We start from the raw sequence: 13,642 nt of genomic DNA on the forward strand, positions 1-13,642 counted from the left end.
CACGCGTGATGGATGCTGTGACATGTTAGGCGAGATGCATGTTGAATGAAAGCCAGCCAGTGAGCTACAGCAGCATATCGTGCTGACATCCTGAAAAGCAGACCGAACCTGAGCTGGTTTTCTCCCTCCCCGTCGTCCTGCTGGTGGAGATGGGACTGAACTGATTTGATGTCAACACTCTGCTGGGTGTGAGGCCACACACATGCTCTCACTGGCCCTGCTGCTGGACGAACAATGCCAAGCTCTCAGGCGCCCAGCGTGGGCACGAATTTCACCAATGTTCCCTGGGAGCCTGGTTTCTCCAGTCGAGACCCGGCCTGGTCCTCCACCGCCAACAGCGTGGCGAAGATGGTGCTCATATCTCTCATCGTGTGTGTGTCCCTGTTCGGGAATGTGGTGGTTCTGCTGGTGTTCCAGAGGAAGCCTCAGCTCCTCCACGTGGCCAACCGCTTCGTCCTCAACCTCCTCTTGGCGGACCTGCTCCAGACCATATTAGTCATGCCCTTTGCCATCGCAGCCACCGTGCCAGGTGTGTGGCCCCTGGATGCCCGGTTGTGCCAGGCTCTGGTGGTGCTTATGCACCTTTTTGCATTTGCTGGGGTCAACACCATTATAGTTGTCTCTGTGGATCGCTACCTGGCCATCATCCACCCTCTGTCCTATCCCACCCGTATGACCCCTCACCTGGGCACCAACCTGATCATCTGCACCTGGGTGCTCAGTTTCCTACAGAGCACGCCGCCCCTTTACGGCTGGGGCGCCATTGACTTTGACCGCCATCACAACGTGTGCTCAGTGGTGTGGTCCTCCAGCCTCTCCTACTCCGCTGTGGTGTCCACCTTCTCCTTCTGGCTGCCTGTGCTCATCATGCTCGGATGTTACTGGATGGTGTTCAGAGCAGCTCGGAGGCAAAATGCACTCGTGCACCCGATACAGACACAATCCTACTCCCAGCCCTGCCCGCAGGACTTCCAGGGACCTAGCAGTCCACAACGGCAGCCTCAGCCCCAGCCCCAGCAGGCCAGTTCACCTGAAGGCCCCTACTCAGCCAGGGGGTACCCTGTTCGAGTCAGGCACAGACGCTTCCACTACCACTGCAAGGCAGCTCGTGTAGTTTTCGTGATCATGGCTTCTTACATCCTCAGCATGGGGCCTTACAGCATACTAAATACCATATCTATGAGTGCCAGAGCAGCTGTACCCCCCTGGCTGTCCTCCCTCGCCCTCGTGCTCTTCTTTTTGCAGTGTTGCCTCCACCCGTACATTTACGGTTACATGCACCGCAGCGTGAGGAAGGAGTTCCTAGCATTGCTCTGCGGGCTGTTCTGCAAACAGGGCCGTCCCAGCCAGAGCTCCGCCGTGGAGAGCTGCTTCACCACCACAGAGGGACGTTTCGCCGCCCACTCCCACCTGCCCAGCCTGACCGCTCGGGTCTTCCCTCTGCGGACTTGGGAAGAGTGCACAACATCCTCCTCGCCCACTTGCGAGAGGAAGTCGAGGGACAGCCGTAAAGAGACCACCTCCACCAGCGTCAGCTCTGAGAGGGAGCTCACAGTCCACAGCAAACGAAGCACATAAACTGCCTTGAGGATTCGTCGGACACACCACATTTGCTGTTACTTGAAGAGCTTGTCACACAGTGTGTTCACACATGAGCTAATATGCCTTCTTGACAATAGGGTTATTCATTCTGAAGCTGCTGGCTTTAGGAATAGTTCTATTACCAACTTAATCACCAACAAATGTGTCATAAGCTTGATTAAATGATCAACTTAAGATCAAATATATATGTTTGAAGAATGAGGGTCCATTCATTGTTGCAATGTATAATATAGTGAAAGAAATCCTAAAACAATAACTATTACTTCAATCTCACTTGGTCAAAACATGAGAAACACGTTGTTTTTTTGAAGGTTTTATATGTAAATGCAGTTTTAAGAGCACATGTCTGATAAGTCAGTGAGTGCAGCCGTTTTGTCTATGATTACTATTTCAGATGTATGCAATTAAACCAGCAACTGCAAAATTGGTATTTAACTATTATTGTTTATCTAAATTTTTAAAAGATTAAAACTAAAGTAAAACCAGAAAGCACTTATAATTAGTATTTTACATCTTTACCCGCAGGTCTGCTGTAAATGCCTCTGGGTCTTTTTCTAACCAAATCTAAGATATAAATTGTACGTTGGATCAAAGTGGTTGGTGTTCTGATCACTTCGCTCTCATTATGAACCGTAGATGTCTCTGATAAGGTATTGATCTGCAGTATCTGCACAACCACTCTATCTCCTTTAAACATTTAGTGCTTTGTATTCTCTGTGATCCTGCCTGAGGCCACAGGACGGCCTTGTATTAGTGCAAACATACTCGCCCGTAACTAATCACTCAGGGTACGCTTGTGGAAAAATGTGCGGCGCCAACCCCTGTTCTCCAATCTTGTTGAACAAGTGGACATATGTGTGTTTACGTCCCTGTCGCAGTAACTGGTCTTAGTCTAAAAGCGCCTTTTGAGTAAATGCGTAGTGGTTTGTTAGTAGATGGTGACTCCCTCTCTCTGATGTGACGGCCACATTGTCTTAGCCTCTTTGTTTCTTTGCTCAACCAAGGTAGAAATTTTTGACACTGTATATTTGGACTGAGTATTTGCTGCCTTTGTAACGACAGCCTTTCTTTAAGGAAGCACAGTATTTTTGGTGAAAAAATACAGCGCATAGAGAGCAGGGTATGATAAAAAAAAAAAAAAAACTAATTCCAGTGGACCCCTTGCACCTTTTTTTTAACGTAGGCTGCATGCCGCAGGATTTTATGTAAGAGATTTCGTATAGTCCACTGAATACATGTAGATTTGTAAAGATACCTCCTGATTAAGTATTTGTAATAGAGAGATGTGTTTGTTTAAAGCCATGGTGAGGATGAGTACTTATGTAAGGGTTTTATTCTTGCAATGACTCATCTAAAAGGAGGGCAACCTATTTATGATGTGTTGCCACAGGATGTCATGAGTGCATCACGTCATCATTTGCTTTATTTTAAAAGTGTGTCTAGTCCCCATTTCGTCATGTTTTTGTAATGTTTTGGGAAAGAGAAAAAAATTATTTAGCAGACTGAGCCAAGGTGCTTCCTGTGTGTTATAATTATTATTGTTGCTACTGTCATTATTATTATCATTAGATTGTGGTAATTTTCTGGGAAACATTTCACAATTTATCGGACCAGACTGGACCTGGCGTGGATTTGAGCCTTGGTTTATTCAAAAAGTGACTGGAGAAGTTCATAGTGTTATAAAGACAATCAAACTTGCATAATAAGTTTGTCATGTTGCTCTATAAAGGACAAAGGGGTACAGTACAGTGTGTAATGAAATGTATCATCAAATTAAGAAAGTAATGTTTTTAAGTGCTTTACAACTACACATGTTTGTGATTTCTATTGTGCTTTTTTATTATTTCCGGTTTCTTTAACATCAGAAGTTGTCTGATGTTTAATAAAAGTGAATTAACTGTGATATGTGTCAACTTTTATATTCAAAACTCTAGGGTTTTTTTTTTCATATCAAAACACTTGAGACCAGGTGTGCAGGACCGTGTCAGGGTTCTTCCTTGCCCCCATCGACCAACGCCTGGCTTTAGATATAAATAATGAGCAGGATTTTTAAATAACTGCTGGGAAGTCTGTGTAGTCAGGTCGTTCTGCATGACCAGGGGATTCGAGTGAGGCAAGAGTGAAGGAAAGTCCAGAAACCAAAACGAGAAATGCATTAATGAGATCAAAATCAGATGTTAGAATGGTTTTGAATATTCAGCTTTTAAGAAAAGCATGACTGTGCAGTCTGCATGTCAGAAATTAAACAAAGGTTCCTGTGCAGTTGTAGTGAAGTTCTACATTTTCAAAAATTCTGCATGAAAAATGTAAGTTATGATTAATGAACATTCAGCAGCAGATGTTTAAAAGGTGGTAATGCTGGTCCCTGCCCTTAAATAACTAGAAGTCACGCCCACACAAATGCAGACTATTGTGTGCTATATGTGGATAATTGTAAGCAAGGAGGGTGAATTAGATGTGGCCAGGAATAGTGCACTAAACTGCATTCATCTGCATTAAGTCATCGAGAATTCTTGTATATCATCCTCACAACACCATCTCTCGGCATGTTTTGGTTTGGTTTCAGCCAAGAAAACTTATGGATAGGAGCTGAATCCCATCCACTGCTGTCTGAACACAAAAAGTAAGAAACACAGTCAATCGTGTGTAAAACATTTACATAAGTGTTCTTGTGGCTCAGAGAAAAAAATCCATGTGGCCTTCATTTGAATTAATTGCATTTATTGTAAAAATGTTATCACCTTGGGTGATGACTCCACACTGCTCGAAGGAAAAGGAAGCAGTGTTTTATTTAGTTAAACTCAGCAAACCGCTTATTAATATCTAAAAGGGTGCATCTCAACGGTTCATATGTACTTAATCAGTAAATTCACCGACTGTGTTATGATAACTAAGTGAGAATCTCGCCTGTGGCCAAACAGATCAGGCATGTCATCGTGAGATCATCCTTCATGTGCAACATCCTGTAGCTGCAGCATATTCTTTTATGATACAGATGTGCTTTTTAAGTGTACCGTTTGTTCTATGCAAACTTAGCCATCAAATACAAAAGAATGGACATGTATTGTAGTAATGTCAGTGTTTTATATAGTACAATACAGGCTGACATTTAAGGATTTATAGCCCCATGTTTACGTGAAAAAAAGAAAGAAAAAAAAAAAACTCCAGAAGTTTCCATAATGGTGACAATCTTTAAGTTGCATTCTCTTACTCGCTCTCTCTATACAGTATATGTACACATTTTTTCCATCATTACATTACAGGTAATGAAAAACAAAACATTTAGCCATAAGGGAATAGAAAAGCAAAATAAAGAACATTTTACTTTCTTTAGAAAATTAAAAATAAAAACATTTCAGCGTTTCCTGTTAACCCACCAAAACAAACCGCTCACTCTGACAGCTAGATCATTGGAACCCACAGATTTTCAAGAAGCCACTCAAAATAAATCTGGTCAACAGTGAACACAAAATTATATATATTTTTAAAAAGAAAACAACAGCAACATAAGTTTAAAGCACAAAAGAGGACGGGCTCTGCTCTTCGGGTCTTTTCTATGATAAGTGATGGTTTCAGTTCAGGTCCGTTCGGACCTCTTTATCACACAGCCAGCGCTGAGGGGGCCTGTACTGCGGCAGCAAGGAGTCAGTCTTTCCATCAGTCCTCTAGTCCACCTTGACCACACTGTAGATCTTATTTACAAACCAGAAGCAGGCGAAGAAGCCAATTGTACCTGAGAGCGAAAGACAGGTTGGAGGAATTATTTGATAAAAATTAACACAAAAACCAAGCAAAGACATTGACAAACTTAAACATTCAAGTGGGACTATCTGCATTTGGAAATCTGTTTGGGACAAATATGAGTGCAGTACAAAATTAATAAAGGGCCACAAGGTCTTGAAATGAATGTACTTCAGGAGCACAGACACAAAGAATAACTCGAGTGCCAAATTTGTTGCAGCAAAAACTTCCAGGCACTAAAAGCTTGAAAAATTACTTTTGACAGGGTTGGAACTGCAGTCTCCACATGACAGCAAAAACTCCAGCACCAGCGTTTCATTTTGGCAGAGGGGGAATATTCTTCCCCAGTGTTGAGAAGCCAGATTATGGTCAAAATCCTGGATCAATTCATGTGGGTATAAAAGTCCTATCTGACTGCTCAATGGGCGCTACGCAGCCCAATCCCGAATTAAGTTGTGATCAAAGTTGGGATGAGGTGAAGAAGACAGACAGGAAAATAAAAACTTAAAAATGGAGAATGAGAGAGATTAGGATTATTTAGATCAAAACTGGAAGCAAGGAGGGAAACTGATCATCTTTTCCTTGAATCCTTGGATTACTTCTTGGTGGTAATCTTTTGACATTGCGTCCCCTTGCTACTTAGAGCTCTGTCTTAAGATAGTGTCAGGCAGTGCTGCAGTGACAAGCAGGGCTACAGGCTAACTTATCTAGCCTAATGACGGTAAAACAGCAGAAAAGAAAATGTCGTCAGCTGACATCATGGTGAGCAGTATATCTCTAGGCGACATAAAGACGATGCTGTTGTCTAGTCCTGTATATTATCCTTATTCTGCACACACCCCTAATTTTGTCTGAGTGGGTGTGCAGGAGAGCTGGACAGGACAAGAGAGTGCCGTTACCATGTCAACATGTATCAATCTTTGTCTCTTTTAACATGGAGACAAAGGCAACAACAATGCTCTGTTCATCCTCGCTTTGTGATAAATGCTTGGTGTATAGATCTTCACAGCCTTACTAACACAGCTTGATTCTAAGTGCAAAGCACTGCATTGCACTGCAAAGCATTGATCTACAGAAAGAAAAAAAAAAAGAGGAACTCCCTGATAAAACTGGGCTCTGGCTTGTGAGACTGCAAACCACAGACAGTAAAGTTGACCCAAATAAGTCTGCAAAACTAGATCTGACCAAGAGGGACTTTGAACATTCCAGTCTCATTTCTCACAGTCTCTCTGATTTTCATTAAACTTTAAACAAAAAGGACAGTTAAAATGGGACCCTTGCAAATAAATGCTGTATTACAGCCTTTGACACAGTTCTTCTGTACTGCCAGTGTAGAAATAAAAAAGCCAAGACTTTGGCTTTTATCCATATTACATGAAAAAATTCTGTAATAGTGTAATAGTGTGGAGTGCTTCCTGGTGTTCATGGGAACAGAAAGGAGATCCTGAATCTTCACCACACAATTTGACAGATGTCGGGTGGAGCTACAAACACTGAGCAGAGCAAACAATGCCATTCATACCAACACACCACACACCCTTTTCTGTCTGACTGACAGTAACACACTTGAGACTTTTCACTGGTCATAAAAAAAGATTGCAATGAACTCAAAAAATGTATATCATTCATCATCATTTCTGATTTTTATATAAACTGCACACACCAGTAAGAGCAACCAATCAAAACATGACATTCTGGTATCACTGAGAGGTGTCACGACAGGCAGGAAATCATTCTAGCTGCTTGAAGAGCTCACACATCACTTGACAAAAAGCCTCACCTGTGAAGAGGAAGAAGATGAGGACCATAATCATAGTGTATCCAAAGTAGAGGATGGTGCTGGCAGCTCCAATTATTTGCAGCTTCGAGAAGAAGTAATGCACAGCATAGATAAACAGATAGACTGCTGTGAAGCCGCTGGTTAGGAAGGAACGCCACCACCAGTGATAGTCCTGAAAGACAAATTTCCAAAGAGGATGTTAGGATCCATTAATTAGGACGTGTCAACTGAAATCTAGAGCAGATGGAATATGCAGAAATAAAAAGCTATATTGATGTTGACTCAATCATTCTACATAGCATCATTATAAGCATAACATGTAGTCAGGGCTGTGTGCAGGATAAAAAATAAGGGCACAATGAATATATTTAGGAACAAGATCTAGAAGAAATGTTTTTACACAAGTATGACTACAATACGACAATTGTCAAGTAGTACGAGCTATTATCAGTGAATTTATTTTCAAGTTGAAGTAATTCCTTTTTCTAGTCTGACAAATGTGACAAATTTCCCTCGACATCCTGGTACCTCAGCACACAGGTGGAAGTAGCAGAGCAGAATTGTGGCTTCAGAGCAGGTGATGAGGAGAATAATGAAAACCAGGAACAGGAATCCAAACATGTAGTACATCTGATGAGACCTGAAAGACAAACAGAGATATGGTATATATGGTAAGCGCTTCTTCTGCTGCAGTGGCGTGTAAATTGTTCAAAACAGGAATTACAGGCCAATCTGAACAGGCAGCATTCCTGTCTTCTTACCAAATGCTGTTGAGGATAAAGAAAAGCTGGATGAAGATACAGCCAAAGGGCAGGATACCACCCATGACTATACCAGGAATGGGCTTTGTGAAGAATGATTGCTCAGGTATTTGACGGGGGATCTGGTTTGTTCTCACTGGTTGCTCAATTGCCTGCACAGGAAAAGAAAGACCAAAGCAATGATTAAAAAATCCCAATCAATCACTTCAAGCTTGACAATAAATAAACTACTCACAGCCTTCTTGAATCCAAAGTAGGCACCAATGAAGGTGAGGGGCACGGAAATTCCAAACCACAGAGCCAGTATAGCCACCAGAGTGCCAAAGGGGATTGCTGCTGAGGAGCCCTCCACCCAAAGGATCAGGTTCATCAGAAAGAAGTCTGCAAACACGATACTGGGTGGGGGTGGATGGGGGGGTGCAAGGCAACAGGTCAATCCAGCACTCAGAAATTAGTAAACTAACAACAGATGAGCAAATGCACTGAGTGAACTTACCCTGGGCACAAGAGTGCTGTCAGCAAGACGTTCGTCTTCCACTTCTCACCTCCGAAAGCTGAGAACAGAATTGAATGGATGAAGATATCGTGATGACAAAGATCAGACTGACTGACACACTGCCTGTGGTGACTCAAAGGACTTTAATGACACTTAGCTACAAAGTTTTCACTGGACTCTTACTTTTGTAAAGGCGTGCAGACACGTAGCCAGCAGGCGTGCCCAGCAGAACCCACAGGACCACGGCACACGTCATGAGAGCCCCTCTGTTGGCCGGTGACAGGAAACCCAGACAGGCCAGGACTACCGGGAACACACAGTTATCAGTGCACTCATTCAGTAAAGACAACATTCCGGCAAAATAAAACTCTTCAAAGGGCATTAAACAAGGCATGTTTAGGGAGATGACCTGCTGACCTTTTACTTGAAAATTAATAAGAATCTACCATATAATATTTATTACAACCTAATGTAAAATAGTCCTTACAGAGTGTGATGAAGGTCATGATGAAGATCTGGGTGCCCTGCCCGAGGAACACAGACAACAACATGCCTTTCCTGGGGGGACGGAAAACATCTCCGTGCACTTGCTTCCACCCCGACTCCTCCTGTGCATCCTCCTGGGAAGGGAGGCAGACAGTAATACAGCAAGAGTCACGATCGACAAAGTGCTTAATATTTGCAAATGATAAAGTTAAAGGAAAACCAGCCACCAAGCAGTGAATATTACCTCACAATGTGCTAGCAAAGCAAAATAAGGTGAAGGCTGTGAAAACCTGGTTTAACAACAACTGTAAAATAAAGTGTGAAAAACTCCTCCGTCAATTCCAAAGTATAAGAAACTTCTTGAAACTTGCACATTAAAAAATATTCACACCACATTTTACATTCTCTTTTAATGTGCCTGTTTGCCACAATCACACACCCAAACACCTGATTTAATAACCAAAAACTTTCGTTCAAAACAGCTTTCAATAAGCTTACATAGGGTAAAGAGGATTTCCCCATGGTCGATGGAAGCTTTATCAAGTCTGCCTGTGAAATGTAACAGAATATTTATAATTTTGGGTACTGTGCACACAGTATGCTGGCTGGCATTTCACACTGCAGAATTAAAGCATTATCCATGTAACTGTGATAAAGCTAGGTTACTGCCAGGTGAAAACCTCCAATATTTCTCAGTTAAATGTTTCAGGCAATATCTAAGAATGGCAGGATAACAAAAATTGACAACCACAGACATTAAGTGACATTTTAAACCCCAATGACCTCAATAATGTATAGTTATTTACAGTAGCTAAGACCAAGGCTACTCTCCTCAAAGTTCCCATAGAGCTGTAGGTCTGCAAAGATGAGGTTTTCATCAATAGGGTACTTTCAATTGTTCATTTGCATGGTGGCAACATGGCGTCTTGTAGTACACTAATAGTACACAAAAATGAACTACTGAGATCTGTATAATCTGTTTGGGATTATTGCTAACAACTGCATCTTCAAGAAATCTTTATTTGTATCCTTGTGTTTCATGTACACATCTGGATCAGCTCCAACTGGGAGACAGCTCAACAATGCCTTTACCTGGTCCACCTGGTTGTATCTGGCAATGTCCTTGTGCAGCGTTCTCAGCATGATCATGGCAACCATCCCAGACAAGAAGAGGACAATGACCAAGGAGTTCATGATGCTGGACAAACACACAAGACATAACATAGCATCAACAAAAAAGCGGAGAGAGTGTTTCTGTGCTGCACAATGTGAAAAATATCTTCATACCTAAACCACTGGATGTTGGTGTGCGGCATGGAGACCAGGATGTAGTCCCACCTAGAGGCCCATTTGATAGAATTGTTTTCCTGTGAAAGGAAGTAAAGTTATTACAGGTAGCATCACATGCAAAATGTTATTTGTCCTCATTCCCATAGGTACATAGAAACTATATTAGTTACATACAGTATAATAAGTCCAGTAATTTGGAGGCCTACCTCAAATGTGACCGAGTAGGTGTAAACTACCGACACATCATTATCAAACTCCCCAGGGACCTCCATTGGGCTACCTCCTTCACAACTTGGGTTCTTCTCATCTGCATTTTTGATACTGTTGTGCACAAAACACAAACATCCTTCATGTCAGATTATTAATGAATCTGGTGTTAATAAGGTTAATTAGACCAAATTCAAAATGTGGTGGCATCACATCAGTTTACTGCCAACCACAATTACCTCTTTGGCTCCAGAGTGGCAGCAACCAGCCGAGCCCCTCTCCACCCTTCTGATGCTCCACTGTGGTAAGTGATCCTGATGTCCACATGGTTGAAGACGTAGAATGTGTTCTTCTTGTTGAACTCAGACTGAAAAGAAAAATCTTATTCAATGTCAGGTGCTCCTTATGTAAAGAAACATCTGTGTTTCATTGAATATTTTCTAAACTTCATTTCTCAATTTACATTTACTATTTTTGAGCATAAAATTCAATTACTTTTCAAGCACTTTCAATGTACCCAAACAAAACAATTTTGGACTCTTCAAGTCTTTATCATCACATGTAAATTGTTACTGTAAATACCAGTGAGAAAAATAAAGTTTACAAAATTCAGCAATTAATGTATACCATCATTTTATTTTTTCAAGGGGTATGATTAGAATTCAAGCATATTCGTAACCTTGAATGTAACAATTCATAATGATTAAAATTAAGTGTTTTCCAAACTTTCAAGACATTGTACGAACACTGAATTTCTTTGTGGGACACCCTCGACAAGTTCAAGGTAACAGAAATCTCAACTCACATTGATAACACAAGCATCTTTAGGTCTGCCATCTGTGTTAACAAGGCAGCCAATAGGGAAGCCCGGGTTGCAGTACTTCTGACCATCTTCCACATCATAGCACCAAGTCACCGGCATGTTGTCAATAATCCTGAAAAATAAATGGTTTACCCCAACAAGCTTCTTCATAAATAAAGTTGGGGCTCAATTTTTTTTTTTGCTGACAATGTTACTTCACCCCTGCAAGCCATCTTTCAAACAAAATCTCCACACTAAAAAAAAGACACAAGTGTAGAATTACAGTAGAGCAGAGTATGTATTTTACTGACCAGTGGTGCTGGTAGTTCAGTTGCATTCCCATCTTAAGAAAATCCAGCTTGGTTGCATCATCCTTGTTATCTTTTTTGTAGGTTTTAGTGCACACTGCCTTGCATTTAATGTCCTGTTTGAAGTTGAACTGTAAAAAGCAGATTAGAGTAACATTGCATCAATGGAATCCATTACGTATAGAAAATTAATATGGAATCTTAAATAGGCAACACGATAAGTGCCATGCAGCCATAGATTTCTTGGTTACCACCTACCTTGTATGGTGAAGACTCAATTCGTTCACCAAACAGCACCTGTCCAAGGTTCTCAGAAGGCCTCTTTTCCTTGGCATCTTTGCAAAAGTCGAACCTTTAACAATTTTACAGATGGACACACAATGAGAAGATGATAGTAAGCTGGAGAGCATATAACCAGACATTACACAAAGTGCATCAAGGAGAAACTAAATGATACTTACACATCATACTCATAAGGCAGGACTGACTCCACTGAGTCCAACCGATTGACAAACAGCTCAATCACTGTCTGTAAAGACGCAAAAACAGTTTTTTAGTCGTTAGTGCTATATTTGTTTAAGTGAAACAAAGCTGTTCACAGGCCAGTAGCAGACAGGTTGCCCATGTTACGGGTCCATTCATACTGAATTCTATGCTGCTGTTAATAACAAGGAACTGGCTCAGTCGTAACCAAAGAGTAATTTGTGATAGATCGTTATATTTGATCTGTCTCTAAAAAGGGTGAACGACGATGTGAGTAAACATTAAGGTTACATTCATAACTATTCTCTGTCATACTTCAATATTTGGCTGGTGAAAAACCCAACAACTAAGTAAATATGAATGTTATACTGGCAATGACAGCCCCGCCCTCCAAAAAACAAAAGCATCAAAGAGCATCAAAATATTAACGTTATGCCAGCGCTCTGGTTCCAGGTAATAGCCGGGGCCTTCCTAAGAAGGAGGACAGGCTAGCTAGCAAGGCTACGGAAGATGACAGACTGAAATGAGTACGGTATGCCAAATCCAACTACAGCACAAAATCCACTGCTGTACATACAAAATGTGAGTCTTATGAATTCACCATACCTGGCAATCATCACCACCTTTGCCGTCTTCACAAAAACTCACTGGGGCTAAACCCGGAAGATAAAACGCCGAGCACGAACAGAAGAAATACGAGACTAGCGAATAAACCAGCACAAAACCAATGTCTATCCGCCTCTTCATTTTAACGCGGACACGGTTCTTCGAAGATCTGTATACTTATGTCAAAGGAGACTATTCCTTCTTATAAAGAAGGGGGGTGTTTGCTAGCTGCACACTGTTAGCTTGGTCTTTCTATCGAGACGCAGTGGCTGAGCTTCACTGTCTGGCGCAACTACCATCAGTGACGTCCGCCTCTGTCAAGTTTTGCGGAAGTCACAAGATTAGTACCGGAAATCAGATAATTTTACCTTCGAAATAAACGCGTGTCATGAGTTATCTGTTTATTAATTAGAAGTTAGACATTTACAGGTGATATCAATAAACTCATGATGTCTCTTGTGGGATTTATTTTTTACTAAATCCGATTATGAACAATTACATTTTAAAATTGAGCTACACGTATATCGCCAATGGTTTTATGTTGAAAGGATAAAAACGGACGTCATATTTTCCTCCTGAACGACTTGACACCGTGGAAGTAACACTGACGTTGCTTACAGATTGCTAGTAGGATAAGCATCCTTGTCTTCTTAATATGATCCATACATTGCGTTACGCTGCACATAAGTTAGAAAACGCTCAATGAAAGAATGGTTTATGAAAGACTATAACGTAAAAAAAGAAAGAAAAAAGAGGTAAAGTACAGTCAGATAACACTGAGATCATTAAAAGACGCCTAACAAGAAAAACCAGAATAGTTACATGTATGCAAGAACACATATTACTATGGAAGTGTAAAGAAGTACAAAATACTGTCACTACATCTTTTGTGAGCTTAAATGTCAACCATTGTTACTAAATAAGCATAGCACCCACTAACCCACAGTCACTTGTCCCTAAAAGAGGAGGCACCTGCATAGCATGTTTGGTGGGTCATCTCACTAAAACCTGTCTCTGTTGCTTATTGGCAAGCATAGAATACAAAAATATCAGCAGACCTCTGTCTGTAATAAGATCATA

At 41.4% G+C, this 13,642-nt stretch overlaps 2 protein-coding genes across 3 annotated transcripts; one reads left to right on the top strand and one right to left on the bottom strand.

The window, feature by feature from the left end:
* The first annotated feature begins 234 nt into the window (after window positions 1-234).
* Window positions 235-1,578, top strand: gpr101 (G protein-coupled receptor 101). The gene has a single exon (XM_041944750.1). It carries the CDS (start codon window positions 235-237, stop codon window positions 1,576-1,578), a length of 1,344 nt encoding a protein of 447 aa, XP_041800684.1.
* A 3,088-nt stretch (window positions 1,579-4,666) lies between these two features.
* Window positions 4,667-12,860, bottom strand: LOC121611779 (transmembrane 9 superfamily member 2). Of its 2 annotated transcripts, XM_041944470.1 has the most exons (18): window positions 12,563-12,860; window positions 11,935-12,002; window positions 11,732-11,825; window positions 11,477-11,604; window positions 11,169-11,298; window positions 10,603-10,730; window positions 10,363-10,477; window positions 10,154-10,233; window positions 9,959-10,064; window positions 9,365-9,415; window positions 8,868-9,000; window positions 8,564-8,683; window positions 8,381-8,438; window positions 8,120-8,279; window positions 7,885-8,036; window positions 7,652-7,763; window positions 7,124-7,295; window positions 4,667-5,335 (listed from the first exon to the last, which is right to left on the bottom strand). In XM_041944470.1, exons 1-18 carry the CDS (start codon window positions 12,701-12,703, stop codon window positions 5,268-5,270), a joined length of 2,016 nt encoding a protein of 671 aa, XP_041800404.1. In that variant the 5' UTR covers window positions 12,704-12,860; the 3' UTR covers window positions 4,667-5,267. The 2 variants fall into 2 exon arrangements, with proteins under 2 accessions (XP_041800404.1, XP_041800405.1); XM_041944471.1 differs by lacking the exon at window positions 9,365-9,415.
* Window positions 12,861-13,642: the final 782 nt, after the last annotated feature.

The sequence above is a fragment of the Chelmon rostratus genome, chromosome 9 (genome assembly GCF_017976325.1).
Source record: "Chelmon rostratus isolate fCheRos1 chromosome 9, fCheRos1.pri, whole genome shotgun sequence".
Lineage (NCBI taxonomy): Eukaryota > Metazoa > Chordata > Actinopteri > Chaetodontiformes > Chaetodontidae > Chelmon > Chelmon rostratus.

Coding starts and splice junctions, on each gene's coding strand:
- gpr101 (XM_041944750.1), top strand. CDS start 235: ATGCCAAGCTCTCAGGCGCCCAGCGTGGGCACGAATTTCACCAATGTT.
- LOC121611779 (XM_041944470.1), bottom strand. CDS start 12,703: ATGAAGAGGCGGATAGACATTGGTTTTGTGCTGGTTTATTCGCTAGTC. Junction 10,731..11,168: donor AAGATGCTTGTGTTATCAAT/GTGAGTTGAGAT, acceptor TTTTCTTTTCAG/TCTGAGTTCAACAAGAAGAA. Junction 8,037..8,119: donor ACTTTGGATTCAAGAAGGCT/GTGAGTAGTTTA, acceptor TTTCCTGTGCAG/GCAATTGAGCAACCAGTGAG.